This window comes from Mauremys mutica, chromosome 15 (assembly GCF_020497125.1).
Source record: "Mauremys mutica isolate MM-2020 ecotype Southern chromosome 15, ASM2049712v1, whole genome shotgun sequence".
NCBI classification, from domain to species: Eukaryota; Metazoa; Chordata; order Testudines; family Geoemydidae; genus Mauremys; species Mauremys mutica.
Window position 1 is genome coordinate 37,756,587 of NC_059086.1, and position 27,245 is coordinate 37,783,831.

Sequence of the window (27,245 nt, forward strand, 5' to 3'; positions counted from 1 at the left end):
ACCCTCAAGGGGAGGCGGGGAGAAGTTGCTAATTGGACAAAGCTGTTTCCCCGTGGGAAGACGAAGCGGCGGCCATCTTGTTTGAGGGCAGGTGCGGCGCCGTCCCGTCTCGCCGCCATGTTTGTAAAGGGCAAACCTGCCCCGTCCCCTTCGGCCGCCATCTTTGCGAGGGGCAACGGGGGGAGGGGCACTGCACCACGTGACTCTCTCCCAGCCATGGGCCGCCATCTTTGTGAGGGGCAAAACATCGCCCTGTCCCAGTTGAGCATCCCGCTCTCTGATAGGCCGGGCAGCCTGGGCCAATGAGAGGCCCTGGTGTTGGCCGGCTGGGTGCCCCGCGTGCTGTGGGGAGAGAGCTGCGGGTCGCCGGGAGTTGCCACCATGGTAGGGGGGTGAATTGCGTTTGTTATTGTAGGGTCGCCTGAGAGGGCCCGGGCGCTGGTACCCGCTACTCTGGGGGAGGGGGGGCAGTAGGGGGCTGGGTTAGTTATCGTAGGGTCGCCTGCGGGGCAGAGGCGGGCACCCCGGTGGGGGGGGGGTCCTGGGCTCGGGTCTCCTGGGTGCGGGAGGGGGTTGGGGGAGCAGCTCACCCCCCCCCTTGGGGCTGGGGAGCTTGTGGGCGATCGGTGCTGCGAGTCTCGGGCTTTGTTATTGTAGGGTCGCCTCTGCTTGGGAGGGGCCCAGGGGCCCCCTGGGGAGTGGGGCGAGGCCTGGCGCTGTTGTGGTAGGGTCTTCATGTGGGGCGGGCGGGGGCTGGTACCCGCTAGGGGAGGGGGGAGCTCCCTGCCCCCCCGGCTCTGTATTAACCCCCCGCCGGTGTGTCCCGCCCAGCTGCGCCGCGAGGCCCGGCAGCGCCGGGAGTATCTGCACCGGCGGGCGCAGGAGGATCGGATCCGCGCCACCGAGACCAAGAAGGAGCAACTCAGGCGGGCGCTGGAGGGTACGGACCCCCCCGGTGCCCCTCACTCCCGACCTGCAGCCCCCTCCTTTCCCCTCCTTCCCCCCCCGGTGCCCCTCACTCCCGACCTGCAGCCCCCTCCTCTCCCCTCCCCCCGGTGCCCCTCACTCCCGACCTGCAGCCCTCTCCTCTCCCCTCCCCCCGGTGCCCCTCACTCCCGACCTGCAGCCCCCTCCTCTCGCCGCCCCCCGGTGCCCCTCACTCCCGACCTGCAGCCCCCTCCTTCCCCCACCCGGTGCCCCTCACTCCCGACCTGCAGCCCCCTCCTCTCCCCGCCCCCCGGTGCCCCTCACTCCCGACCTGCAGCCCCCTCCTCTCCCCTCCCCCCGGTGCCCCTCACTCCCGACCTGCAGCCCCCTCCTCTCCCCTCCCCCCCGGTGCCCCTCACTCCCGACCTGCAGCCCCCTCTCCCCCTCCCCCCCGGTGCCCCTCACTCCCGACCTGCAGCCCCCTCCTCTCCCCTCCCCCCGGTGCCCCTCACTCCCGACCTGCAGCCCCCTTCTCTCCCCTCCCCATGGTGCCCCTCACTCCTGACCTGCAGCCCTCTCCTCCCCCCCCGGTGCCCCTCACTCCCGACCTGCAGCCCCCTCCTCTCCCCTCCCCCCGGTACCCCGCACTCCCGACCAGCAGCTCCCTCCTTCCCCCTCCTTCCCCCACCTGGTGCCCCTCACTCCCGACCTGCAGCCCCCTCCTCTCCCCTCCCCACGGTGCCCCTCACTCCGGACCCGTGGCCTGAGGGTTGGGACTCTGCCCTGCAGGATGGAGGAGAGGCTGCATTGGGGCAGGAGGACCAAGGGGGGGGATTTGAGTGGGGGGGTTGTCTGGAATCTCATGCTCTGACTCCTCCCTGCAGAGAATCGTCTGCTGCCCCCGGAGCTGCGCCGGGAGGCTCTGGCACTGCAGAAGTCCATCGAGTTTGATGACCAGGGAGCAGAAGGTGAGTTTTCCGGGGGAGGGGGGGGCGCAGTTCAGGGGGGAGGTGCCTCTCCTCCCCAAGCGAGGAACCCCCATCCCAACACCCTTGGTCAGCATTGTCCTGTGTCCTTCCTGACCCTTTTCTGCCTCTCTGCCTTGAAACATGAGAGTGGGCCACCCCCGTTTGGGCCCACAGGGCCCCATGGGGCCAGATGAAGCACAGACCCCACCCCCGGAGCTGAGATTCGTCCCCCCTCCCTGTGGGGCCGGACGCTGCCATGAGTGACAGCCCCATAGACCCGGGTGGGGTGAGCTGGCCCTGGTCTCTCACAGCCAAGCCACTTAAACCCAGAGCTTCCGTGTCCAGTGTGGATAAAAAACAGATTGTTGTAGGTTTTTTTTAATTTATACCGGATTTTGGACGTTTTTCTTTTTAAAAATCCACCTGAAATTCCGACTGCCTCCGTTCAGGGCTGAACTCGCTTGAATCTGGCATGGTCAGTTACGTTGTATTTAAAAACATATATAACGGGCCAGAAAGCCCCGAACCGGGGGGTCGTTACTGGTACCCGTTTGCTGAAGGCTTCCTCCCCCCCATTTGCTCTGCGTCCGTCTATTCACCGAGCTCAGGTCAATGATTGCTGTGCCCCAGGTTAAAAAACCAATCAGGAGTTGCTTGGTTTCCTCTTCCCATCTCTGAATAACACCTCGGTGGGAGAGGACGAGATCTACTAGCTCTAAAATCCCAGAGGACAGACAGACTAGAAACAATCAGTTCAAATTCACTAATTACCACCAACGCTTCCTTTGTACAATAAATCTGGGCGTTTCAAATCCAAGCCATGTTTTAATCAATTTTTCACCCCCTTTATCCAGCCCTTCTAATAGGCTGGGCAGAATGTGATTTTTTTTTTTTTGTAATTTCAGTGGATAATGTAGAGGATTATTTGTAAGCATTTTCCCTGATTTGTAGCTCTTTCAATTAGTTACACAAAACAATGGTTTTTACTCCTTTTTGGCCCCCCGATTTTGATCTCTTTAAATCTTCATTTTGGGTTTTAAGCTTTTAACAATCTTCTCTTTAAGTTTTCACTTGTGGGAATTGCTGGGGCGTCAGGCGGCTCGGACAGGGATTATTTAACGACGGCAGAGGCGGATAATCGAAAAGTTAAAGCGTTTGAACCGTTAAAAGAGAAACTGTGAACGCCGCATGTCAAACCAGCCAAAGGAAACAGCCTGAAATCCCGTTTGGATGCCTCCCTCTGCCGTGTTTTTCTTCCTTGGCCGACCTCCGTGTCTTGGGTCCCGGCGGTGGGCAGTGACATGGAGATTTATGGACACAAATCGAACGCGTCTGGGCTCGGTTTTAAGGTCGTTTTCTTTCAGGAATGAAAAACCTCCAGGGCTGTTTTGTGTGTTTTTAATTGGATTCTGAGAAATTCGCCACCCCCTGGCGGGATTAAAAAATTAACCCCCCCCACCCCCCCCTCCATGTAAATGGGCCAGGCGTGGCCAGCCAGAGGCCACGCCCCCACCATTAACCCTTTGCCTCCCGCGGCAGGGCTGGTGACGCAGCAGGACGACGAGTATCGCTGGGCGGGCGTGGAGGATCCCAAGGTGATGATCACGACCTCACGTGACCCCAGCTCCCGCCTCAAGATGTTCGCCAAGGTACAGGGCCTGGGTTTGTTATTGTAGGGTCTCCCGGGGAGCGGCATTCTCGGCAGGCTGGCATGGTTGTTGTAGGGTCTCCTGGGCACTGGTTTGTTTCTGCAGGGCCTCCCGGGGACTGGAGCTGGTGGGTAGGGCCGGTTTTGTTATTGTAGGGTCTCCTGGGGGTGTTGTTGGCGGGCCGTTCGGGGAAGGGGCAGGTCTGTTGTTGTAGGGTCTCTCACACCCCCCTCTCTCGGCGACAGGAGATGAAGCTGGTGGTGCCGGGCGCCCAGCGCATGAACCGGGGGCGACATGAGGTGGGGGCCCTGCTCCGGGCCTGCAAGGCCAACGGCGTCACGGACCTGCTGGTGCTGCATGAACATCGCGGGCAGCCGGGTGAGCCGGGGCGGGGGGGAGTGCTGGGGGGACTCCCCCTCCCCCTTTGTCTGGGGCTGCTGGGAGCCGGGGGGGGGGGGGGGCGGGGGGGGCACCCCCACCCCCACTGTCTGGGGCTGCTGGGCGCCGGGGGGGATGTGCTGGGGGGACTCCATCCCAGCCACCCCCCCCCGCTAACCCCCCCTCCTCTCCCCTCCCCCCAGACGGGCTGATCGTCTCTCACCTGCCCTTCGGCCCCACGGCGTTCTTCACCCTCTGCAACGTGGTGATGCGGCACGAAGTCCCCGACATCGGCACCATGTCCGAGGCCACCCCCCACCTGATCTTCCACAACTTCACCTCTCGCCTGGGCCAGCGGGTCAGCCGGGGGCGCCTGGGTCCTTGTCGGGTCTTCTGGGACTGTCTGGGCTGGCTGTGTTATTGTAGGGTCTTCTGGGACTGCCCAGCCTGGCTTTGTTATTGTAGGGTCTTCTAGGGCCTGGGGAGGCGGACAGAGACCACTTTGACATTGTAGGGTCTCTGGGGAATGTTTGTGGGCGGTGTGTTTATTGTAGGGTCTCCTGGGGGGCTTGTTATTGTAGGGTCTCAATTCCCCCTCCCTTCCCCCCCCAAACCCAGCGCTTCTCGGTCTCTGCCCCTCAGGTCTGCAGCATCCTCAAGTACCTCTTCCCGGTGCCCAAGGAGGACAGCAAGCGCGTCATCACCTTCGCCAACCAGGACGATTACATCTCCTTCAGGTGCCAGGCCTGCCCCATGATGCAGCCACTTCTGGGGCGGGGCATCTGGGGAACAGCCGCATATAACACCACACGGGGATGGCTGGGCGTGAGGACACCTGGGTTCTCTCCCAGCTCTGGGAGGGGAGGGAAGGCTGGCGGGGGGCTGGGAGCCAGGCCCACGCTGGGTGACCCATCTCTCCTGTGCCTCCCCGCAGGCACCACGTTTACAAGAAGTTGGACCATCGCAACATCGAGCTGTCTGAGGTGGGGCCGCGCTTCGAGATGAAACGTGAGTCACGTCTCTGGGGGCCCCTCATGAAAACATAACGTCCTGGCTGGGTCAGACCAAGGGTCCATCCAGCCCAGTGTCCTGTCCACTGATGGTGGCCTGTGCCAGGTGCCCCAGAGGGAATGAACAGAACGGGAATCATCAAGTGACCCATCCCCTGTCGCCCGTTCCCACCTTCTGGCAAACAGAGACCAGTGACACCATCCCTGCCCAGCCCGGCTAGTAGCCACTGATGGACGCATCCTCCATTAAATTATCTAGTTCTTTTCTGAACCCTGTTATGGCCTTGGCCTTCACACCATCCTCCGGCGAGGAGTTCCACAAGTTGACTGTGTGTTGGGTGAAGAAATACTTCCTTGTGTTTGTGTTAAACCTGCTGCCTGTTCATTTCATTGGGGGACCCCTAGTTCTCCTGTTCTGAGAAGGGGTAAATAACACGTCCTGACTTACTTTCTCCGCACCAGTCATGAGTTTACAGACTCTCTCGTATCCCCCCCAAATCGTCTTTTTTCCAAGCTGAAAACTCCCAGTCTGATTAATCTCTCCTCATACGGCAGCTGTTCCATCCCCCTCATAGTTTTTGTTGCCCTTTTCTGAACCTTTTCCAATTCCAATCTAGCTTTTGGGAGACGGGGCGGCCACACCTGCACGCAGTGTTCACGGTGCGGGCGAACCACGGACTGATCTAGAGGCAACAGGAGATTTCCTCTCTTCTCTCGCCCTTTCCTAATGACTCCCAACGCTCCGGTCGCTTTTCGGCGGCCGCTGCGCATCGGGTGGATGATTTCACCGAACTCTCCACAGCGACGCCGAGGTCTTGCCCGAGTGGTACCAGCTAATCCAGACCCATCATTGCGCGCGGAGAGCTGGGATTCTGGTCTCCGACGTGCATCACTTTGCGTTTACCAACGTTGAATTTCCTCTGCCCTTTTCTTGCCCAGTCGCCAGTGTGGGGAGGTCCCTTTGTCGCTCTTCGCAGGCTGCCTGGGACTTAACTGTCTGGAGCAGTTTTGTATCAGCTGCACATTTTGCCACCTCCCTGTTCACCCCTTTCCCCAGATCGTTTATGAGGCTGTTGACTAGGGCCGGGCCCAGCACAGACCCCTGGGGGGGGACACGATTTAACCCCCCTCCATTCTGAAAACTGACCATTTATTCCTCCCCTTTGTTTCCTGTCTTTGAACCAGCTCCCGACCCATGAGGGGACCTTCCCTCGTGTCCCAGGGCAGCTCACTTTGCTTAACAGCCTTTGGTGAGGGACCTTGTCAAAGACTTTCTGGAAATCTAAGGCCACTAGATCCCCTGGATCCCCCTTGTCCACGTGCTCGTTGACCCCTCAGAGAATTCCAGTAGATTGGTGAGGCGCGATTTCCCTTTACCAAAACCCTGTTGACTCTTCCCCAACAAATTATGTTTCTCTCTGTGTCTGACAATTTGGTTCTTTACTAGAGTTTCAACCGGTTTGCCTGGTACTGAGATCAGGTTTACCAGCCTGTAATTGCCGGGATCACCTCTGGCGCCTTTTTTGAAAATTGGCCTCACGTTACCTACCCTCCGGTCATTTGGTTCAGAAGCTAATTTAAATGATTGGTTACGTACCATAGTTAGGTCCTGCAATTTCACACTGGAGTCCCTGCAGAACTCTTGGGTGAATCCCATCTGGTGACGTGTGACTGGTTAGTTTATCAATTTGTTCCCAAACCTCTTCTAATGACACCTCCGTGTGGGACAGTTCCTCCGATGTGTCACCTAAAAAGCCTCGGGTTTGGGAATCTGCCTCACATCCGCAGCCGTGAAGACGGAGGCAAAGAATTCATTTAATTTCTCCGCAACGGCCTTATCGGCCTTGAGCGCTGCCCTAGCACCTCGAGCGGCCAGTGACCCCTCTGCTTGGTTAGCAGCTTCCTGCTTCTGATGTACTTAAAAAAAGAAATGTGCTGTTCTTTGCCTGCACTTCATTTGCCAGCGTTTATGCTCCTTTCTGTTTTCCTCACTAGGATTTAACTTCCACTTTCTAAAGGCTGCTTTCTGCCTCTCACTGCTCCTGTTACTTTGTTGTTTAGCCACGGGGGCTCTTTTTTGGTTCTGCTCCTCTGTTTTTTTTAAGTTGGGGGATACATTTAAGTGGAGCCTCTGTCACGGCGTCTGTAAAACGTTCCCACGCCGCTTGCAGGGATTTCACTGTTGGCGCCGAACCTTTCAATTCCTTTTCCACTAACCGCCTCGTTTGTGTAGTTCCCTTTTCTGAAATGAAACGCTGCCGGGTTGGGCCGTTCTGGTGTGTTTCCTGCCCCGGGGCTGTTAAATCTCATTAGATTATGGTCACTATTACCAGGCCGTCCAGCTCCAGTCACCTCTTGGACCGGATCCTGTGCTCCACTCAGGACTAAATCAGGAATTGCCTCTTCTCTGGTGGGTTCCAGGCAGGGGCGGCTCTAGCCATTTCGCCGCCCCAAGCACGGCGGCACGGCGCGGGGGGCGCTCTGCCGGTCCCGCGGCTCCGGTGGCCCTCCCGCAGGCACGCCTGCAGATGCTCCACCGAAGCCGCGGGACCAGCGGACCCTCCGCAGGGACGCCTGCGGGAGGTCCACCGGAGCCGCCTGCCGCCCTCCCGGCGACCGGCAGAGCGCCCCCCGCGGCAGCCGCCCCAAGCACGGGCTTGGCAGGCTGGGGTCTGGAGCCGCCCCTGGTTCCAGGCCCAGCTGCTCCAAGAAGGTCATTTCAGGTGTCAAGAAACGTTCTCTCTGCCTCCCGTCCTGAGGGGCCGTGGCCAGTCCGTATGGGGGCAGTTGAAATCCCGCATTATCACTGAGGTTTTTTTATTTTTAGGGGCTCTCTCATCTCCCTGAGCATTTCCCAGTCACTCTCACCCTCCTGGCCAGGCGGCCGGTAATATCCCTCCCGCTCCATTCTGACTGCTCCAGCGTGGAGTTACGAGCCAGAGAGATTGCACGGGACAGTTTGCTTCGTTTAAGATTTTGAGTCTACGCTTTCTGTCACGTCTAGGGCCGCTCCCCTGGCACGACTGGTTCTGTGCCTCCGCCAGGTTCTGTCCCCTGCTATTACCGTGTCCCAGGGATTAGCCTCATTCGCCCCAGTTTCTGTGCTGCCTGTTAGATCAGTGTCCTCGCCGAATTCAAGGCCCTCTGGTTCAGCCCCCTCTCCCCGTCCTGCACCCCCCGGAGGGCCCCTTGTCGACTGTCTCCTCCCCAGCAGTTGCTGAATGACCCAGTTGTGGCCGCCCGGGTGGCCAGGCGCACCCCCGAGCTGGGTTATAGCTCCCCCCCTGCCAGGGAGCCGTGCAGAATCCAGGGGAAACTGAGGCACACGTGGGCATCAAACGATTACAGAAAATTTGTCCCATCCTGCCCCTCGCCCCCTGAGTGATTGGGGGGGGAGGCTCCCCGGCTTTGCTTGTCTCCCAGGGGCACCCCGCTGACCCCTCGCCCCGCCTTCCTTCCAGTGTACATGATCAAGCTGGGCACGCTGGAGCAGGCAGCCACGGCCGACGTGGAGTGGCGCTGGCATCCTTACACCAACACGGCCCGCAAGCGGCAGTTCCTGAGCGCCGACTAAGGGGCGTCCCCCCCGCCCTGGGGGCCGCCGGGCCGCGCTCCCTCCCACTTGGACACCGGATGTGGGGCCCGTTCAGCCGGAGATCGCAGGGGAGCTCCCTCGTCGCCGGCTGGGAATTGAAGCCGGAGCGGTTTGGGGCGTCGGCGGGCAAAGGACGGGCCCCGGCCCAGAGGGATGCCGACGTCTCCAGCTGTGGTTTCAGGCCCCGGGCCCGTGGGTATCGCCCTGCGGTGGAGGGGGAAGCACCAGCAGAGCTGTTGTTTTCACACTTTTATTTTTGTAGGGTCTGCGTTAATACACAGCTTGGTTTGACCCTTCCTTTGGTTTCTGCTGCTGTCTGTTCACGGCCGTTCCCGTCTTGCCCGGGTAGAGCCACCAGGGCTCCCCAGGTTGAGGGGGGGGGCGGGATTTAGCACCGGCCCCCCAAGGTGTGGGTCCCAGCTCGAATGTTAAAGGTGCCGTTCTTTACGACGCTCCCGGAGAACCCAGGAGTCCTGGTGTCAGTTGGTGGCGGTTCGCTCTGGGCCGGGGGGTGATGCTGGGGCCGCGGCTCGGCTCAGTCCATCTGGCCTTGGGGTGGGAGGGGCACAGGTCCCAGCACCTCCACCCACCCCACAGGCCCCCTAGAGCCGGGTCCACTCCGCTGGGGGGTCGCGGGGTCCCTTTGGCTTCCCAATGCGGAAGTTATAGCCTGGGGGAGGGAGAGACAATGATGGGGGGGGGCTTTACCTCCCCCCCGCTCCAGCCTCCCCAGATGCAAACTGCTGCTGGGTCCCAGCCCTCCAGGGTCTCCCTGCCCAGCCCAGGACACCTGGGTCCCCTCCCCCTGACAGCCCTGGGCACTCGCCCATATCCCCAGTCAGAGCCAGGGGCCTGCCACCCCCTCCTGTGCCCCTCCCCCCACACCCCTGTCCTACCGAGACCGTTGCCCGGGGAGGCGAGGGGGCTGCAGCCCCTTCCAGGGGAGGGGTCCACGGCCTCGTAGCTGTCCGTCGACTCAAGGCGGGGGGAGCTGGAGGCTGGCGGAGGAGAAAACAATGAGGCCTCCCTGGCTCCTGTTAGGGCCGCCGCTGAGCTGCGGCCACCTCTGGGGCGGGACGGCTGGGGACCAGCCATGCACAACGCAGCACAGGGACGGCTTGGCCAGCGCGGAGCTGCAGCTGCGGCTGGGGAAGCCGTGGGTGCGAGGCCGTGATGAACACCACATGCACTTCGATTGCCAGGGTTCCCCGTCCAGGTACCAAACTAGCCTCCCCCGGTAAGCCCCGGCCCTCCCCTGCACCCACCCCACTCACCCTTCTTCTGGGGAGATGCCACAAAACCCTGTAGATGAGATGGAGAAAAATGAGTGACGGGAGCTGGGAAGAGAACCCAGGAGTCCTGGCTCCCAGCCCCCCTGCTCTTACCACCAGACCCTGCTCCCCTCCCAGAGTGGGGGAGAGAACCCAGGAGTCCTGGCTCCCAGCCCCCCTGCTCTTACCACCAGACCCTGCTCCCCTCCCAGAGTGGGGGAGAGAACCCAGGAGTCCTGGCTCCCAGACCCCCTGCTCTTACCACCAGACCCTGCTCCCCTCCTAGAGTGGGGGAGAGAACCCAGGAGTCCTGGCTCCCAGCCCTCACACCCTCCCACACCGGTGTCCTCCGGCGCCCCCCTCTGGCTGGGCAGAGGGTCGCTGGCCCGTGGGGCGGGGGCAGAACTCACCGCGGGTTTCGTAGTGTGCAGCAGGGTCTTCCCGCGCCCAGGGCTGGGGCAGGGCGAAGGGGGGTCCCGGGGGCTGGTATCACCTGGAGCACAGAGATGGGCAGGGATCAGAGCGTGGCCCCCCTGGACAGCTGGGGTCCCACCTCCCTGGGGCAGAGCCACCCCAGGACTCTTGGGTCAGAGCCATGGCCGTGGACTCCTGGGTCCCGTCCCCCCTTCCAGATCCGACCCATGGTCCCTCCTGGCTCTGGACTCTGGGGTTCCCCCCCCACCCTCCAAGATCAGATCCTTGGTCTGTCCTGGCCCCTGCCTCCCCCCCAGATCAGACCCCCTGGTCCCGGACTCCTGGGTCCCTTGCCGTACCTGCGCTGGTGGCGTGGGGGGTGTATTTGCAGCTGGGGCTGGGTGGCAGGCGTTTCACGGGGCTCCCGGGCAGGGAGTAGCTGGCCTGCAGCCCCCCGAAGCCGCTGGGGTCGATGGGGGACCACTCGGGGCTGCCCCCGCCAGGCCTGGTCTCCTGGGAGGAGGCCGCCGCCGGCCCGCCCCCCCGCCGGAACTTGTTCACCACCGCGTAGGTGTCACTCATCTTGGGGGGCAGGTCCGGGGTGGGCTCGGACGGCACCGAGATGCTCCTGGGGGGAGGGAGGAAGGGGGGGGTAGCACCACTGGCCACAGACATGCTCCACCCAAGGCCGAGTCAGGGAGAGAACCCAGGAGTCCGGCTCCCCTCCCCCCCTCCTGTAACCAGTAGCCCTGGGGCTGGGGGGGGGGGGCGGGGGGAGCAGATACTCAGCACAGTCTATTTCTGGGAAACAGAAAGTAGCAGGCGAGCGGCCTGTCGGCTAATTGGAGGGGGGGGCGGTTGGGGAGGGGAGGCGGGTGCTCAGAGCCCCCTCCTGGGCTGCAGCTAACACCCAATGGGGGTGTTAACTCTGATCCCTAATGACTACCCAGTTCCAGGCTACATTGCCAGCTGCTGCAGTATTAAGGTGGTGGCTGCATCCCAGCCCTCCCCCGGCGGCGTTATGTGCGGCTGCCCCCCCACCCGCTGCCCCCCCCCCCCAGCAGTGGCTGCATCCGGCGGCTCGCTCACCGTAAGATGCTGCTGTGTTTGTTGAGGGGCGCGGGGCGGCGCAGGGACACGGCGTCGTCGTACAGGGGCAGCTGGTTCTGCGGGGAGAGGAAGGGGGGAGCTGGGGAGGGGGGAGCCAGGGGTGGGGGGGGGGGGGAGACCTCCCGGCCGGGTGCTGACACCGGCTTTTCGCTTCCTCCTGCAGGAAGTGTGACAACGGGCTGCGGGTGCAGGGCCGTTAACCCCGCCAGTGCCGGCAAGCCTGGCCGGGGGAAGGAACAGAGAGTGCCCCCCCCAGCCTCCGCCCGGCCCCCCAGCCTCCGCCCGGCCCCCCATCGCTCCACGCACCTGCCCCTCCCCAGACGCACCCATCCAGCAGGCCAGCCCCAGGGCAGGGACTGGCTGGCTCGGGGGGCAGGGAATGGGGTGTGGGGCCTGTCCCCTCCGGGGGGCACCAGCTCCCATCGGCCCCAGGCCAGGGACTGGCTGGCTCGGGGGGCAGGGAATGGGGTGTGGGGCCTGTCCCCTCTGGGGGGCGCCGGCTCCCATCGGCCCCAGGCCAGGGACTGGCTGGCTCGGGGGGCAGGGAATGGGGTGTGGGGCCTGTCCCCTCCGGGGGGCGCCGGCTCCCATCGGCCCCAGGCCAGGGCCTGGCTGGCTCGGGGGGCAGGGAATGGGGTGTGGGGCCTGTCCCCTCCGGGGGGCGCCGGCTCCCATCGGCCCCAGGCCAGGGCCTGGCTGGCTCGGGGGGGCAGGGAATGGGGTGTGGGGCCTGTCCCCTCCGGGGGGTGCCGGCTCCCATCTGGCCCCAGGCCAGGGCCTGGCTGGCTCGGGGGGCAGGGAATGGGGTGTGGGGCCTGTCCCCTCCGGGGGGCACCGGCTCTCACCTGGCCCCAGGGCAGGGCCTGGCTGGCTCGGGGGGCAGGGAATGGGGTGTGGGGCCTGTCCCCTCCGGGGGGCACCGGCTCCCATCGGCCCCAGGGCAGGGCCTGGCTGGCTCGGGGGGCAGGGAATGGGGTGTGGGGCCTGTCCCCTCCGGGGGGCGCCGGCTCCCATGCACTTTATGTTACCAGCTCACCTATGAACTAACCTTGCAGGGTCTCAGCCCTCTGGGCTTCTTCCCTGTGGGGCCAGATGGGAGCTGGTGCCCCCCAGGGGGGACAGGCCCCATTCCCCCCCTCCCCCCCAGCAGAGAGAATTCACAAGCCCTGAGCATGAGGCAGAAGCCAGGATGTGGGGCAGGGGTCCAGGGCCCCTCCCTGTCCTTTCCTGCTCCACCTTTCAGCCCTATGGCGGGGGGGGGGAGATGGGGAAGGGAGGGGAACTGAACCCCCCCCTTGCCGGTCCTGCCCCCCGCACGCCTCCTCTACTGCTCCAGCCCCCCCCTGCACTCGGGCTCTCGTCCTTCCCGCCTGCCCCCCAGCCCTCCCCCACCAATCCCCCCCCGCACCTCCCCCAAGTGCACCCACTGATTCACACTCTTCCCCCCCCCGGATCCAGACCCCCCCCCAGTACCGCACAGGCCGCCGGAGCTGTTTACACCAGGGCTGAATCGAAAGGGGAAGGAAGGCGCGTGGGACTTCCTCAAGTTGGGGGAGGGGCCCGGGGGGTGGACCTGGGGGAAAATCGGGCTGGGGGGGGAAATGGGGGGTGCTCAGAGATGGGGGGGTGAGGGCTAGGTCGCAGGGTGGGCTCATAACCGGGTTAGGGTCAGAGTGTCCCTGCGCCCCCCACTGGAGGGGACAGGGGTGTGTGTGTGTGTGTGTTTCCCCCTGCCCCCCCTGCTGGAGGGGACAGGCCCTGCGGGGGGGTGGTTTTGTGTGTGTGTTGCCCCCTGCTGGAGGAGACAGGCCCTGCGGGGGGGGGGGTGTGTGTGTGTGTGTGTGTGTGTGTGTGTGTGTGTGTGTGTGTGTGTGTGTGTGTGTGTGTGTGTGTGTGTGTGTGTGTGTGTGTGTGTGTGTGTCCCTGCGCCCCCTGCTGGAGGGGACGGGCCCTGCGCTCTGTGTGTGTCCCTGCGCCCCCTGCTGGAGGGGACGGGCCCTGCGCTCTGTGTGTGTCCCCGCGCCCCCTGCTGGAGGGGACGGGCCCTGCGCTCTGTGTGTGTCCCCGCGCCCCCTGCTGGAGGGGACGGGCCCTGCGCTCTGTGTGTGTCCCCGCGCCCCCTGCTGGAGGGGACGGGCCCTGCACTGTGTGTGTGTCCCTGCGCCCCCTGCTGGAGGGGACGGGCCCTGCGCTCTGTGTGTGTCCCTGCGCCCCCTGCTGGAGGGGACGGGCCCTGCACTGTGTGTGTGTCCCTGCGCCCCCTGCTGGAGGGGACGGGCTCTGTGTGTGTGTGTGTGTGTGTGTGTCCCAGCGCCCCCTGCTGGAGGGGACGGGCCCTGTGCCGTGTGTGTCCCTGGCCCGGGGCCCTCTCACCTCCTTGAGGTTCTCGTACTTGGCGGTGGCCAGGGCGGAGCGGAACATCTCGGCCACGGCGTGGAACAGGAACTCGTACTGCTCCTGTCAGACAGAGGGGACACGGCCGTGTTAGGGGAGTGGGGGCTCCCAGCGGCCCCAGCCCCCCCTCCCAGCAGGGGGTGCTGTGTGGGCGTCCGGCAGGGGGAGAACCAGGGGGCTCACCAGCGTCTGGACAGCCGACGGTCTCTGCTTTCTCATCGCTAGGACGATGTCGAAAATGCTGAAATTCGGGGGGATGCTCTGAAAAACAGGAGAAGACTCGCGAGTCCGGCAGGGGGCAGCCACGGGTCGGACACACGCCCGCGCACACGGACACGCGCGGTACCTGTTGGAGGAGGAGGTGTCTCACGTGCTCCAGGATGCAGATCACGCCGGTCCGGCCACAGCCAGCGCTGCCGGGGGGGAGGAAGCAGGAAGGAAATGGGTGAAGAACAATTCCCCCCGACCCCCACAATCAAATCCCTCTTGGAGGCGAAGGGGCCCTTCCCCCCGCCACTGCCGGTGGGTGTTAACTCTGAAACCTAATGGCTACAATCTTGATGCATCGCTGGTGCACGTTCACTCTGAATCCTAATGACCAGAGTTAAGATTTGAATCCATCTTTGGTAGGTGTTCACTCTGAACTCTAATGACTGACAGTTAAATGGGGCATCCTGGGTGCCAACAGTGGGATGTTTACCCCAAACCGTAAGGCCTGGGTGAACAATGGAGTGTCATCACACTGGGTATTTGCCCTGGACTTTAATGATAGGTTTCAGCAGACATCATCCACCTAGATGGGTGGATTGTTCACTCTGAAGCCTAATGACTGGCGTTTCACTAAGGTCATGGTTTGTCTCAGCATGGCTGTTAGCTGTGAACCCTAATAATTATGTTTTTAAAAGGGGCTATAGCTCATCTCAACGAGGCCGTTAACTCTGAAGCCTAATGATTGTATTTCAAATGGGGACATAGCTCTTTTCAGTCTGACCATTACTTCTGAAATATAACAACTGGGGTTGAAATAGGGACACCTTGACATGGATCCTAAAACTCGGGGTTTAAATGAGGGTGTGGTGTGTTGAACAGCGACTGTTAAGTCGGAACCCTAATGTTTGGTGTTAAATGGGGACTTGATTCGTTTTGACATTGGTGTAAAGTCTGGATGCTAATGATCGTTGTTTGAGTGGGACTCTGTCCATCTCTGTGCGTTCACTCTGAACCCTACCGCTGGCCATTCAGTGACTGCTCTGCACCATTTCTGAGGTTGCAGAAAAGGGGCGGAGTTCATGGCAGAGGGAGGCAGTCAGGGGGTGGGGTTTGGATTGTGGGAGGGGCTTCTTTGAGGGTGGGGCTTAATTTCTTCTAGCAGACCCAGGCTATGAAGGCTGCTGTCTCTCTCCATCCCGGTTGAGGGGCTAATGGGGACCACTGGGCCCTCCCTCCACTCATCCCCTGCTGAGCCCTCCACCCCTCCGCCACAGCACAGCGCCCCCTACCTGCAGTGCACGCAGATGGGGGCTGAGTCGTCCCCCTGTTTCAATCGCACGTGCTCAATCATCTCCAGGAAATGGCTGTAATTGTCCGGGATCCCGCGGTCCGGCCAGGCCACGTACTGGAAATGGGTGAGGGGCCGCTCCTCCTGAGGAGGGAACGACTGGCATCGGCCCTGCTCCACATGCCACGGCGCCCCCAGTGCCCACCCCTGCTGGGGGAGAGCACCCCCCTGCCCAGCCCCCCACAGCACAGCGCCTCCCAGTGCCCGCCCCTGCTGGGGGAGAGCACCCCCTGCCCAGCCCCCCACAGCACAGCGCCTCCCAGTGCCCGCCCCTGCTGGGGGAGAGCGCCCCCTGCCCAGCCCCCCACCCCGCTCCCCGCAGCAGAGCGCCCCCCAGTGCCCGCCCCTGCCAAGTGAGAGCCCCCCCCTGCCCAGCCCCCCACCCCACTCCTGCAGCACGGACACGGTGCCCCCCCAGCTCACTGACGTTCTGGAAGCTGACGCTCAGCGTGCGGACTATCACGTCTGGATTCAGCTCCTGCTCCTTGATCTGAGAGACAGAGACAAGCCGAGCTGCAGACAGAGGCTTCAGGGGGTGCTGACATTGCAGGGTTATGAAACGCCTTTCATGTCTCTATACAGAAGCACAGCTGCAGCCACCTCTGGGTGAGGTGAGGAACAGCTGAGGAATAGCTGCATATAACGCTGCACAGGGACCCATCTTCTGGAGCGGAGCTGCAGCCACCTCTGGGGTGGGGCAGTTGAGGAACAACCACACATAACACCACACAGGGAGGGCTCGCCCACAGCTGAGATGCAGCCACCTCTGGGGCAGGACGGAGTTGCCCAGCAGCAATTTGGGACAGGAAGTGAAGGGGAGTTTTGTCTCTCTCCTGGAGAGCCCCCCCAGGCTGCCCCTGCAACTCCTCCTTGGTACCTGGATGATGGAGAACGGCCCGATTTGCAGCGGTTCTTGCTTCAGCGGCCAGTAGCGTTCACACTTTTTCTAAGGAGGGAGAGTCAGTTCACAGAGAGTCCATGGGGGTCGCCCCCCAGACTCTCCCCACAGCCAGGGGATGGGGGTGGGCACAGATTGGCCCCCCACCCTTACCTTCCCCATCTCCACCTCCCGACAGGCCATGGCAATTACCTGGAAGGAAGGAAGGGAACGAAACAGTTAGGAAAAGAACGAGAGAAGGAGCATGAGAAGGAGCCTGCTCTGAACAGCACCTGGCTGGGCTGGAATAGAGAACCCAGGCATCCTGGTTCCCAGCACACCCCACACACAACCCACTAGACCCCACTCCTCTCCCAGAGAAAGGGAGAGAACCCAGGAGTCCTGGCTGCCTTGGCAATCCCCCCCCCCCCTTTGCAAACAGCTCTCACCTGAGCCCTGACAGACTCACAACACCCGGCCCACGTCCTGCAGGGTCGTTACCCCCAAAGAGTAACGTGGGAGGGGGACTGTTTCAGAAAGCCCCTAACTCCTCAAAATTCATCCCCACAGCAAGCGGGACTATTTCAGGAGGGAGGGATTTAGCTGGGAGCCCGGCTCTCTGGCCTTGGGGTAGCAGTTCATCCGCAGAAGACACCGGATCTTGGTCCACTTGAATCGGCAGCAGGACCCAGTTACATTTCTGACCCTTTCCCGGCCTGTTCTGTTCCCAGGCTGCGGTTACACAAAGGTGTATCTGGGAGTGGGAGGGCTCGTCAGGTGCTGAGAAGCAGCCACCTCTGGGGCGGGGCGGCTGGGGAACAGCTGCACATAACGCCACACAGGGATGGCTCGTCCAGTGCTGAGATGCAGCCACCTCTGGGGTGGGGCAGCTGGGGCATAGCCGCACATAACGCCACACGGGGAAGGCTTGTCTGGTGCTGGGATGCAGCCACCTCTGGGGCGGGGCTGCTGGGGACCAGCCGCACGGCGCTAGCAGAATGGGACTGTCTTCATTTTGTGAGCTCAAAAGCTCATCTCTCTCCCCAGCAGAAGCTGGGTCTCTCTCATGCCAGGGAAGGAAATTTATCGATGAGCCGGAGCCGGAGTGACGCTCGGATAGTCTTGGGCAACACATCGGCGAGGAAGAGGGACTAGCCGGCGGGCCAAAGAGCATATCCATGGTTCGGTGACTCCCTCGGGTGGCCAGCCTGTCCTGGGAGAAGGTGATGGAAGACAACGTCGTAGGAGCGTGTGAAGAGAAACAGCAGGAAACACAGGCGGTGCCTCGCAGGATTTCAGGAGATGCTCGAGCTTCAGCTCCGTGCCTGGCGTTCGGGCCCCGGCTCGTGAAACGGCGGCGTGGAATTCCGCCGTGAAAAGCCTCGCACGTCGGCTTCAACGCGGTCTGGACGGCTTGGATGGGATGAAAAGACGGAGGCCACCCTGATTCCATGCCCAGGAGGCCTCCGCATGGCGGCGAGCTTCCTAAAAGCACCGAGGCAGCACACGCGGGATCCCGGACCGGCATTGTAGGGAGACGAACGAGCGTGCGGGCAGTGACTGGTGAAAGTGATGCATAAAGCCACTCATCACACAAGGCCGCCCCGCGGGCCACGTGGCAAGTGTTATCCCCGCAGCCACAAAGCGAAGCCCTTGGATTTTGCAAAAGCTGTGGGAGGTTAGAATCACAGAAGATCAGGGTTGGATGGGACTTCAGGAGGTATCTAGTCCAACCCGCTGCTCAAAGCAGGGCCACTCCCCAGGCAGATTTTTACCCCCGTTCTCTAAATGGGCCCCTCAAGGATTGAACTCACAACCCTGGGTTTAGCAGGCCAATGCTCAAACCACTGAGCTATCCCTTCCCCCTAGCATCTGTCCTGTCACCGGCAAGTTTCTGGGAGTGGGTGGCAGCCACACGGGCACCTGTCCTGGTCCTGGCACGGGTCCTACTCTTCGCCAGCGCTCAGCGGGATGGAATTCGGGGCCTAGAGACTGGCAGAAGAACCCATCCTGGTCTTTCACCGATGGGACCGGGCCAATTCCGCCCAGTGGGGATCTATGTACTTAGCGGAGAGGAACCAGCTCCGACTTGAAGGGTTCAATCGGGTAGACCCTGCAAATCCGCAAGTATCCGCCTCTGCGGCTGTGGATCCCTGCCCAGATTTTCTACCTGGGCAGGGCTCTAGAGATCTGGAATCCTGCGGGTGGCCCTGCTCTCTCCTGTAACGCACGTGCCCAAACCAGAAAATCGTTCAGCCCTGGGCTCGGCCACCCAGCGGCTCGCAGCCGCGAAGCCCCACCGGCGGGAAAGCAGCGCCGCCCCGTGGCTGAAAATGAACCGGGTCACGACACCTCTGAGTATTCGCGGTGCAGGACTCGGCTACGCAGACCCGTTCAGGAAACTCTGCTGAATGCAGAAAGATTTGGCCAGGAGCCACTGACTATCTTTGTGCGGGGAACGGCTGGTGACGGCAAACGGGTGGGGGGAGGGGAGCGCCCACACCAAATTCTGCGGCCCACTGGAAAAGACGAGGGGCAGGACCCTAGGACATTAGATCGGCCCAGCTCCGTCGCCGGGTTCTGCGCAAGGAACGACGCGACAGACGCGCTCCGAAGCCAATCGGGAAAATCATCGGGGACAGACGTGTTCCGCTCCTTGGCCCAGCCTGGAAATACACCTGATCCGGCGTGCTGCTTCTCCGCCCGGCTCCGAGCCCACGCTCCGTGACACACAGATCCAGGGCCTGGAAGGAGCCAGCTGCGGACACGCGTGAGACGCGAGCTGACCCCGCAGAGGTGGGCTGAGAGGCTGCGATAGGGTTTCCTGTATTGCTGGGCGCAGCAAGAAATCCGCTTGGAGAACATCCCGGAGAAACGTGAGTGGCTAAAGAAACTTGCAGGAGGACGATCTATGGAGGGAAAGCGGCCTCTCCGCAGGAAAGGTCACCGGCGCCGATCCCACGCCACCCGCAGGCTGGACCACACGCAATGAAGAAGCAGCACCCACGCGAGTGTCCCTGGAGCCGATCCCCGGTGGCAGTGCGGAAATTGCAAACTGTGGATCCGTCCGGAGGCGCAAATCACAACGCCGGAGGCGTGGAAAGGGCACACGGGCGCACACCGCAGCCTGAAACTGCCCGGCACATGTAGGAACTGTTCAGTTACGCCCGTCTGAACCACGTGCGGGATGTATCGTGTTTGTAGCGGAAAACATGCTTAAATTACGCCTGGCTTATTACTTATGTCTCCTCTGATAGAAAACCTGCCCCGGCTGGCGAAGGAGAGCGGATTTCGTGCTCCGCAGGGAATCGGCCAAGCGGGGACCGATCGTTTAGAGGGAGCAGTTCACAGACAGCGTAAGAGCATTTGAAGCGGGAGAAACCCTCGTTCTGGGTCGGTTTGCAGCGGAAATCCCCTCAGGAGCGCGGGGTGTTTGGGGCGCACGCTGCAGCTTTGGGATACAGGATCTGGCCCAACCCAGAGGAGCGTGCGTGGGTGGCTGAAAGGCCGGGGGTGTCAGGGCGCCCAGCTCCGGGGCTGAGCAGGTGGCGGCCAGGCCTGGGACCCCGAGAAGCGTTACACCCACCTTCACCTCGTACTCCCAAATCATGCGCCAGAAATCCAGGACGGTGTGAGGCAGCGGCCCCTGGGTCGCGATGTAGCATCGCTTGTTATTCACCCCCTGGCAGGAGACGAAGGGGAGAAATAAGTCACCCGCCACCTGCACGGCAGCGCCTCCCACTGAACCCCCCCGCCCCCCGCAGCACTGCACCCCCGCTGAGCCCCCTGCCCATCCCCCGCTGAGTCCCCATCTGCCCCCTGCAGCCCAGCGCCCCCTGCTGAATCCCCCGCCCACCCCCTGCAGCCCGGTGCCCCCAGTGCCGCACTGGGTTGGGGGGCCAGCGCTGGTGCAAGGGGAGAGCGCCCCCTGCTGCGGAGGGAGGAGGTTACCTGGATGAAGCTGGCATTGATATAGTCCGTCTGCCCTTCGTCCGTGCAGAGATTCAGAACGACCCGGGTCTGATCGTCTGTCGGGGAGAGAGGGAGGGATTGACGGATTCAGACTGGGAATAAGGCACCAGTTGTGACCGATGAGAGGGTCAGATTCCCCAAGGGGCGCAGCGGAGCCTCCGTCTCTGGCTGTTTTTAAATCAAGCTGGGCTGTTCTTCTAAAAGTTCTGCTGCAGGAATTATTTTGGGGCCGTTCTCTTGCCTGTGGGATACAGGGGGTGAGACGAGATGCTCACAATGGTCCCTTCGGACCTGGGAATCTGTGAATCTATGAAACCCGGCCCGGAGATGCAGCCACCTTTGGGGTGGGGCTGTTGGGGGGAAACAACTACACATAACACTGTCCAGGAATGGCTCACCTGGAGCCGAGATGCAGCCAGCTCTGGGGTGGGGCAGCTGGAGAACGGCTGTATATAACGCTGCCCAGGAATGGCTCACCTGGAGCTGAGATGCAGCCAGCTCTGGGGTGGGGCAGCTGGGGGAACAGCTGCACATAACACTGCACATTCCAGTGCCAGCACCCCCCCCCACTCACACGGCAGGATGTCTTTATACCGGTTCTTCTTGATGTTCTCTTTCCTGCCCCCGGCCTCCGCGGAGAACCCCTGTTGCTGCCGGAAGGCGCTGGCTTGGGCCTTGATGTCCTGGGTGGAGAGAGAGGACAGGAGGGGGATTAGGAGGCCGTGGAGAAGACAGGGTTAAACAGGGACACAGAGCACCCCGGCAGCCGATAGCTCTGTGATCCCTACAGCTTATGCCCTGACTCCCTAATACTCAAGTATACGGCACCCCGTTCCCTGTGACCGCAGCCCCTTTTCTCAGACTTCCAGCACCCCCAAACTCCAAGGGTAAGAGCCCCGGGGGGATGACTAGCCTGGCACTGAGATGCAGCCACCTCTGGGGCGGGGCAGCCGGGGAAACAGCTGCACATAACGCGGCACAGAGACAGCTCGCACAGGGATGATCATTCCTGAGCACTTGAGTCAGGTTTATTTTGGGAACAGGCTGGTTCTGACCTCGCCAGTAGCGGACCAGCCTGTCCTGCCAGCTCTGGGCCCCAGCGTGAGCACACCCACGCCCAGGAGAAAACAACCCCACCCCTGCCATGGAACAACCCTCCAGGGAAAGTTAATCCATGCAGGAGTCGCTTCCAGAATGAGAGCCAGGACTCCTGGGTTCTCTCCCTGGCTCTGGGAGGGGAGTGGTGTCTAGTGGTTAGAGCAGGGGGGGCTGGGAACCAGGACTCCTGGATTTTCTCCCCGGTTCTGGGAGGAGAGTGGGGTCTAGTGGTTAGAGCAGGGGGGCTGTGAGCCAGGACTCCTGGGTTTTATTCCTGGCTCTGGGAGGAGAGTGGGGTCTAGTGGTTAGAGCAGTGGAGGCTGGGAGCCAGGACTCCTGGGTTCTCTCCCCGGTTCTGGGAGGGGAGTGGGGGATGGTGGTTAGAGCGGGGGGGGGGGGGGCTGGGAGCCAGGACTCCTGGATTTTCTCCCTGGCTCTGGGAGTAGGAGGGTCCTAGTGATTAGAGCAGGGGGGGGCTCGGAGCCAGGACTCCTGGGTTCTCTCCCCAGCTCTGGGAGGAGAGTGGGGTCTAGCGGTTAGAGCAGGGGGTTGGGAGCCAGGACTCCTGGGTTCTATTCCCAAGTCTGGTAGGGGGGCTCTAGTGGGTAGAGCAGGGGGCTGGGAGGTAGGAATGGAGGGCTCAGAGGGGTGGAGGCAAGGGGGCCAGGGCGGAGGAGTGGCTGGGTCGGGATTTCGCAGGCAGGCGGGGGTGTAAAGTGGACAGCGGGGACCCCAGGAGTTGGCAGGTCGCAGCTGGAGGCCGCCAGCGGCCGGGCTGTTTGCCGCAGCTCCAGCTCCGTCCCGTCCCGGTGGCTTGTGCTCTTCCACGGCCCAGGTTTGCCCGGGGCGGTTCGGTCTCCTCAGGCTGGAGCGAGGGGGTTGCAGCTTCTCAGCGGCTAAAAGTTTCTTTCGTTAAGGATCAGGGCAGGTCACAAAGTTTTTGAGGTTCATTTCCTCCGGTTTTTTTTTCCCCTCCAAAAAAGTGTGGGTGGGGCGGGGGATGGAGGAGGAACAGGCCCGCGGGGGAGAAGGCCTGGATCTGAGCGGCCCGGGCCGCTTTCTGCTTTTCAGTGCCGGATTTGGCTACATCACCAAGGTTTTGGCTATTCATTGCCTAGGTTTGGGTTTTAAATGTCCAGGACGGAGGGAAAGACAGACCCCGAGGGGGAAGATCTGGAGCGGAGAAGCTCCCGCAGCTTCCGAACTCTCCGGCCGACGGAGATTTTTTTCGCCATCACCATTTTTTGGGTAGTTTCCTCCCCTGTGTCCCGACGGCTGGGGGGAGGTGGCGGCTTGTCGGCCGGTGGGTCCCCCGCTCTGTACCCTGTGGGGGACGGGGCGAGGTGCAGAGCTCTGCATGGAGGGCGCAGGGGGGAATGTTACCCACGTAGGGTGCGGGGAGACGGGGGATCAGGGCAGGGAATTTGACCAGCAGCCCCCAGCTCTGTTCTCTGCTCAGGGAACGGCAAAGCTTCCCGGGCAAAGAAACTCACCATCAGCGGCCAGGACAGAGATTGCAAAAAGCAACTCCGGTGCCCGGCCCCTGCCCAGCCCCACACAGCACGGCACCCCCCCGCGCCCGGCCCCTGCCCCTCCCCCCCAGCACGGCACCCCCCAGCGCCTGGCCCTGACCCCCAGGGGAGGGCTCCCCCTGGCCAGCCCCCCCCCCAGCACGGCACCCCCCAGCGCCTGGCCCTGACCCCCAGGGGAGGGCTCCCCCTGGCCAGCCCCCCCCAGCACGGCACCCCCCAGTGCCTGGCCCTGACCCCCAGGGGAGGGCTCCCCCTGGCCAGCTCCCCCCAGCATGGCACCCCACAGCGCCCGGCCCTGACTGACAGGAGAGAGCGCCCCCTGCAGAGCCTCACACCTCACAGCATGGCACCCCCTAGAGAGGCCCGTTTCCTCGCACGGTTGCATTCACTTTCAGGATCCATGTTTTCAGTTCCCAGGACTGCGTAACCCCATGGGGCAGCTTCTGCTTTTCACTTCAGCTCTGCTGCACGGGGCTGGTGAGCAGCCCCGGTGCTGAGCAAGGGAGCAGAGCCTGCCAGCCACCCTGTGCGGCATTATGCGCGGCTGTTCCCCAGCTGCCCCTCCCCAGAGGTGGCTGCATCTCTAGACCCAGTGCAGTGGAATGAAAACAGCTGTACATAAGTCTGGCATATGAGATGGGGATTTAATAAAGGGAGTGGCTGGCTCAGGGGGTGGGAAGTGGGGTACGGGGCCTTTCCCCACTAGGGGGTGCTGGCTCCTGTCACTTTCCCTCCCCCCCACCCAGCCTGGCTCCAGCCCGGAGGTAGCTGGGATTTGTTTTGGGCTACATTTATATAGGAAATCAGTATCTGAAGCCAGACGAGAGACAAGGGAACAAAGTCCCTTCTGGAAAATTCATTTCCCTGTCAGAGGGGAGGATGGGCCAGCGCGAAGCTGCACAGAATTTAACCCTCCCCACCCGACTCACTCCCAGCACCACTCTGGAAAGCCACAGGGGAAACCGAGGCACCAAGTTGAGGCAGGACCTGGCCAAGGTGACACTGAGAGAACCCAGGAATCCTGGCTCCCAGCCCCACCCTGATCTAATCCACCACACCTCACACCTCTCCCCGAGCTGAGGATGGAACCCAGGAGTCCTGGTTCTTAGTTCTCACCTATAAAAAGAACCTTCTGTTGTTTTATACTGTGACAACCAGTGAAGTTTGCTGCTCCCCAGAAATAGCTGCATCTCAGTGCCAGGCAAGCCACCCCCATCTGGCTGCTCCGTCCCAGAGGTGGTTGCATCTCAGCACTGGGCAAGCCATCCCACTGTGGTGTGATGTGCAGTAGTTCCCCAGCTGCCCTGCCCCAGAGGTGGCTGCATTTCAGCGCCGAGTGCAAGCAGTGTGGTTTGTAACTGCAGGAGGCAGTTGCCGTTTTAGGAGGGGTTATTTCATGCGCTATCTATGCTATGCCACAAGCCACAGTGATAAGGGGGAAATTTGCATTTGGTGCCTGCTCAACACAGGCTCTATTTGAACCAGCATCAGGGCTCAGTGGAGGTGAATTTCTGACTATTTCCCGGCTTTTTCTATTTCCAGGCTGCGGTTATGCAAAGGAGTAGCTGGGAGTGTGATTAGAACGGCTCGCCCGGCGCTGAGATGCAGCCACCTCTGGGGTGGGACAGCTGGGGAACAGCCCCAGAGTGTTATCAGAAGGGCCTGTCCTTACTGAAGCTCCCACTTCACTTCTCTTCTGGGTTCTCTCCCTGGCTCTAGGAGGAGAGGGGGTCTAGTGGTTAGAGCAGGGGAGGGGGGGGCTGGGAGAAGTGAAACAGGAGGGGAAAGTGAACGTGTTTGGGTTTCCCAGGCAATTTCACTTCAGTTTAATGACCCAATTGCTAATAACACAAACCAGAGAATAGTCTCTACTCTGGGATAGCGGCTGCTTTCCACTGGATTCCCGAGCCCTTGCCCGGCTAGATGCGGTGGTTCCTTGCCCAGGGCTGAGCTGCAGCCACTTCTGGGGCGAGGCAGCCGGGGAACAGCCGCACCGCGACACTACAAATGTTGGCAGGAGGAAGCGATGGGGAATGTAGCGGCTGGAAAGCAGCCGCCTGCTGGGATTGGGCTGGGTCACCCCAAGATGGAGGGGAAAAGTAATGACCCGAGGGGGCACAGGTTGTCCATTTCCTCGGAAAGGCGGGTCCAAATTAATAGCACCCACTAACGATTTCAGGCCAGCACTGACTGCCAGGGAGAGCACCCCCTGCCCCACCGTGCCCCCCAGTGCCTGGTCCTGACTGCCAGGGAGAGCACCCCCTGCCCCACTCCCTGCCCCACCGTGCCCCCCAGTGCCTGGTCCTGACTGCCAGGGGAGAGCACCCCCTGCCCCACTCCCTGCCCCACCGTGCCCCCCAGTGCCTGGTCCTGACTGCCAGGGAGAGCACCCCCTGCCCCACCGTGCCCCCCAGTGCCTGGTCCTGACTGCCAGGGAGAGCACCCCCGGCCCCACTCCCTGCCCCCCCGTGCCCCCCAGTGCCTGGTCCTGACTGCCAGGGAGAGCACCCCCTGCCCCACTCCCTGCCCCACCCGGCCCCCCAGTGCCTGGTCCTTTCGGCCAGGGGAGAGCACCCCCTGCCCCACCCCCTGCCCCACGGTGCCCCCCAGTGCCTGGTCCTGACTGCCAGGGGAGAGCACCCCCTGCCCCACTCCCTGCCCCACGGTACCCCCCAGCACCCGTCCCTGACTGCCAGGGGAGAGCACCCCCTGCCCCACTCCCTGCCCCACCGTGCCCCCCAGTGCCTGGCCCTGACTGCCAGGGGAGAGCACCCCTTGCCCCGGGCCTGACAACTTGCCCTGCTCTGGGCAGCAGGGGGGACACAGGCAGCCACCCGCCAAGGGACCCAGACCCTGAGACTTCCAATAGCGTCTCATAGGATCAGCCCAAGACGCCCAGCCCCCCAATCCCTGGCTCTAACCACTAGCCCCTGCTCCCCTCCCAGAGCTGGGGAGAGAACCCAGGAGTCCTGGCTCCCAGCCCCCCATGCTCTAACCCATTACCCCCCACTCCCCTCCCAGAGATGGAGAGAGAACCCAGGAGTCCTGGCTCCCAGCCCCCCGTGCTCTAACCACTAGCCCCCACTCCCCTCCTGGAGCCAGGGATTAAACCCAGGAGTCCTGGCTCCCGCCCCCCCCCCTTCCCCACTCCCCTCCTAGAGCCAGGGAGAGGACCCAGGCGTCCGGGCTTCCTGCAGCTCTGACTCTTGCTGGCCGGCAGGTGACTAGTTAACTCTCTCTACGGCAGCAGCAACGGAAAGTTCAACCCAGGCAAGCCCCAGATTAATGATTAGAGAAAGAAACTCGCGCTGGAGCTGGAGACCAGCGGAGGGTGGCAGGACGCCTGGGTTCTCTGCGCAGCTCTGGGAGGGCAGTGTGGGGTCCGGTGCGTTAGAGCAGGGATGGGTGGGTGGGACTCGGAGCCAGGACTCCTGGGTTCTCTCCCCATCTCCGGGAGCGGGGCTGGGAGCCAGGACTCCTGGGTTCTCTCCCTGGCTCTGGGAGGGGAGGGGGGTCTGATGGTTAGAGCAGGGGGGGGCTGGGGGCCAGGTCGCCTGGGTTCTCTCCCTGGCTCTGGGAGGGGTGTGGGGGTAATGGGAGCCAGGAGCCAGGACGCCTGGGTTCTCTCTCCGGCCCTGGGAGGGGAGTGGGGGGTGATGGGTCAGAGCAGGGGGAGCTGGGAGCCAGGACGCCTGGGTTCTCTCCCTGGCTCTGGGAGGGGTGTGGGGGTAATGGGTTAGAGCAGGGGGGCTGGGAGCCAGGACGCCTGGGTTCTCCCCCCAGCTCTGGGAGGGGAGGGGAGGGGGGTCTGATGGTTAGAGCAGGGGGGGCTGGGATCCAGGACTCCTGGGTTCTCTCCCTGGCCCTGGGAGGGGAGTGGGGTCTGATGGTTAGAGCAGGGGGGGGCTGGGAGCCAGGACTCCTGGGTTCTCTCCCCGGCTCTGGGAGGGGAGTGGGGGGTGATGGGTTAGAGCAGGGGGGGCTGGGAGCCAGGACTCCTGGGTTCTCTCCCTGGCTCTGGGAGGGGAGTGGGGGGTGATGGGTTAGAGCAGGGGGGGCTGGGAGCCAGGACGCCTGGGTTCTCTCCCTGCTGGGGGGCCGGATTCCCCGGGCTGGCGCGGTGTCTCGGCTCCCCCCGCGGCCCGGTCTCACCTGGAACTCCTGGCCCAGCCGGGCCGGGCCGGGCTCGGCGCCCAGGAACGCCCGCAGCGTCTGGTCCAGGCGGCTCATGCTGCGGAGCTGCTGCCCCGCGGCCGGAGCGAGGCGCAGGACGGAGCGGACTGAAGAGGAAGTTGAGGTCCCCGCCCCCCCCCCCCCCGGGCCGGTTGGGCGAGCCCAGACCTGAGCCTGGCGGGCCGCCAGCCAGGGGAGCGCGGCGGCCTGGCTGGGAGAACCCAGGCGTCCGGGTCCAGCCTCACCTGGGGGATCCCGCCCAGCCGCAGCCGGGAATCTCCCCATCCTCTGGGGCAGGGCCGCTGAGAACAGCGAGTCC

At 62.7% G+C, this 27,245-nt stretch overlaps 2 protein-coding genes across 4 annotated transcripts; one reads left to right on the top strand and one right to left on the bottom strand.

Annotated features, from left to right (window-relative positions):
* The first annotated feature begins 232 nt into the window (after positions 1 to 232).
* Positions 233 to 8,824, top strand: IMP4 (IMP U3 small nucleolar ribonucleoprotein 4). Of its 2 annotated transcripts, XM_044988131.1 has the most exons (9): positions 233 to 384; positions 832 to 940; positions 1,812 to 1,895; positions 3,435 to 3,544; positions 3,790 to 3,922; positions 4,126 to 4,280; positions 4,565 to 4,659; positions 4,857 to 4,930; positions 8,394 to 8,824. In XM_044988131.1, exons 1-9 carry the CDS (start codon positions 382 to 384, stop codon positions 8,504 to 8,506), a joined length of 876 nt encoding a protein of 291 aa, XP_044844066.1. In that variant the 5' UTR covers positions 233 to 381; the 3' UTR covers positions 8,507 to 8,824. The 2 variants fall into 2 exon arrangements, with proteins under 2 accessions (XP_044844066.1, XP_044844067.1); XM_044988132.1 differs by lacking the exon at positions 832 to 940 and having other exon boundaries at positions 250 to 384.
* PTPN18 (protein tyrosine phosphatase non-receptor type 18) lies at positions 8,764 to 27,046 on the bottom strand. 2 transcript variants are annotated; one of them, XM_044988071.1, is made up of 17 exons: positions 26,906 to 27,046; positions 20,698 to 20,806; positions 20,103 to 20,179; positions 19,738 to 19,833; positions 16,326 to 16,364; positions 16,152 to 16,220; positions 15,702 to 15,764; positions 15,216 to 15,358; positions 14,063 to 14,129; positions 13,900 to 13,977; positions 13,696 to 13,779; positions 11,302 to 11,378; positions 10,572 to 10,840; positions 10,209 to 10,291; positions 9,802 to 9,829; positions 9,424 to 9,525; positions 8,764 to 9,197 (listed from the first exon to the last, which is right to left on the bottom strand). In XM_044988071.1, exons 1-17 carry the CDS (start codon positions 26,981 to 26,983, stop codon positions 9,130 to 9,132), a joined length of 1,530 nt encoding a protein of 509 aa, XP_044844006.1. In that variant the 5' UTR covers positions 26,984 to 27,046; the 3' UTR covers positions 8,764 to 9,129. The 2 variants fall into 2 exon arrangements, with proteins under 2 accessions (XP_044844006.1, XP_044844007.1); XM_044988072.1 differs by having other exon boundaries at positions 20,718 to 20,806; positions 26,906 to 26,947.
* Between the last annotated feature and the right edge of the window lie 199 nt (positions 27,047 to 27,245).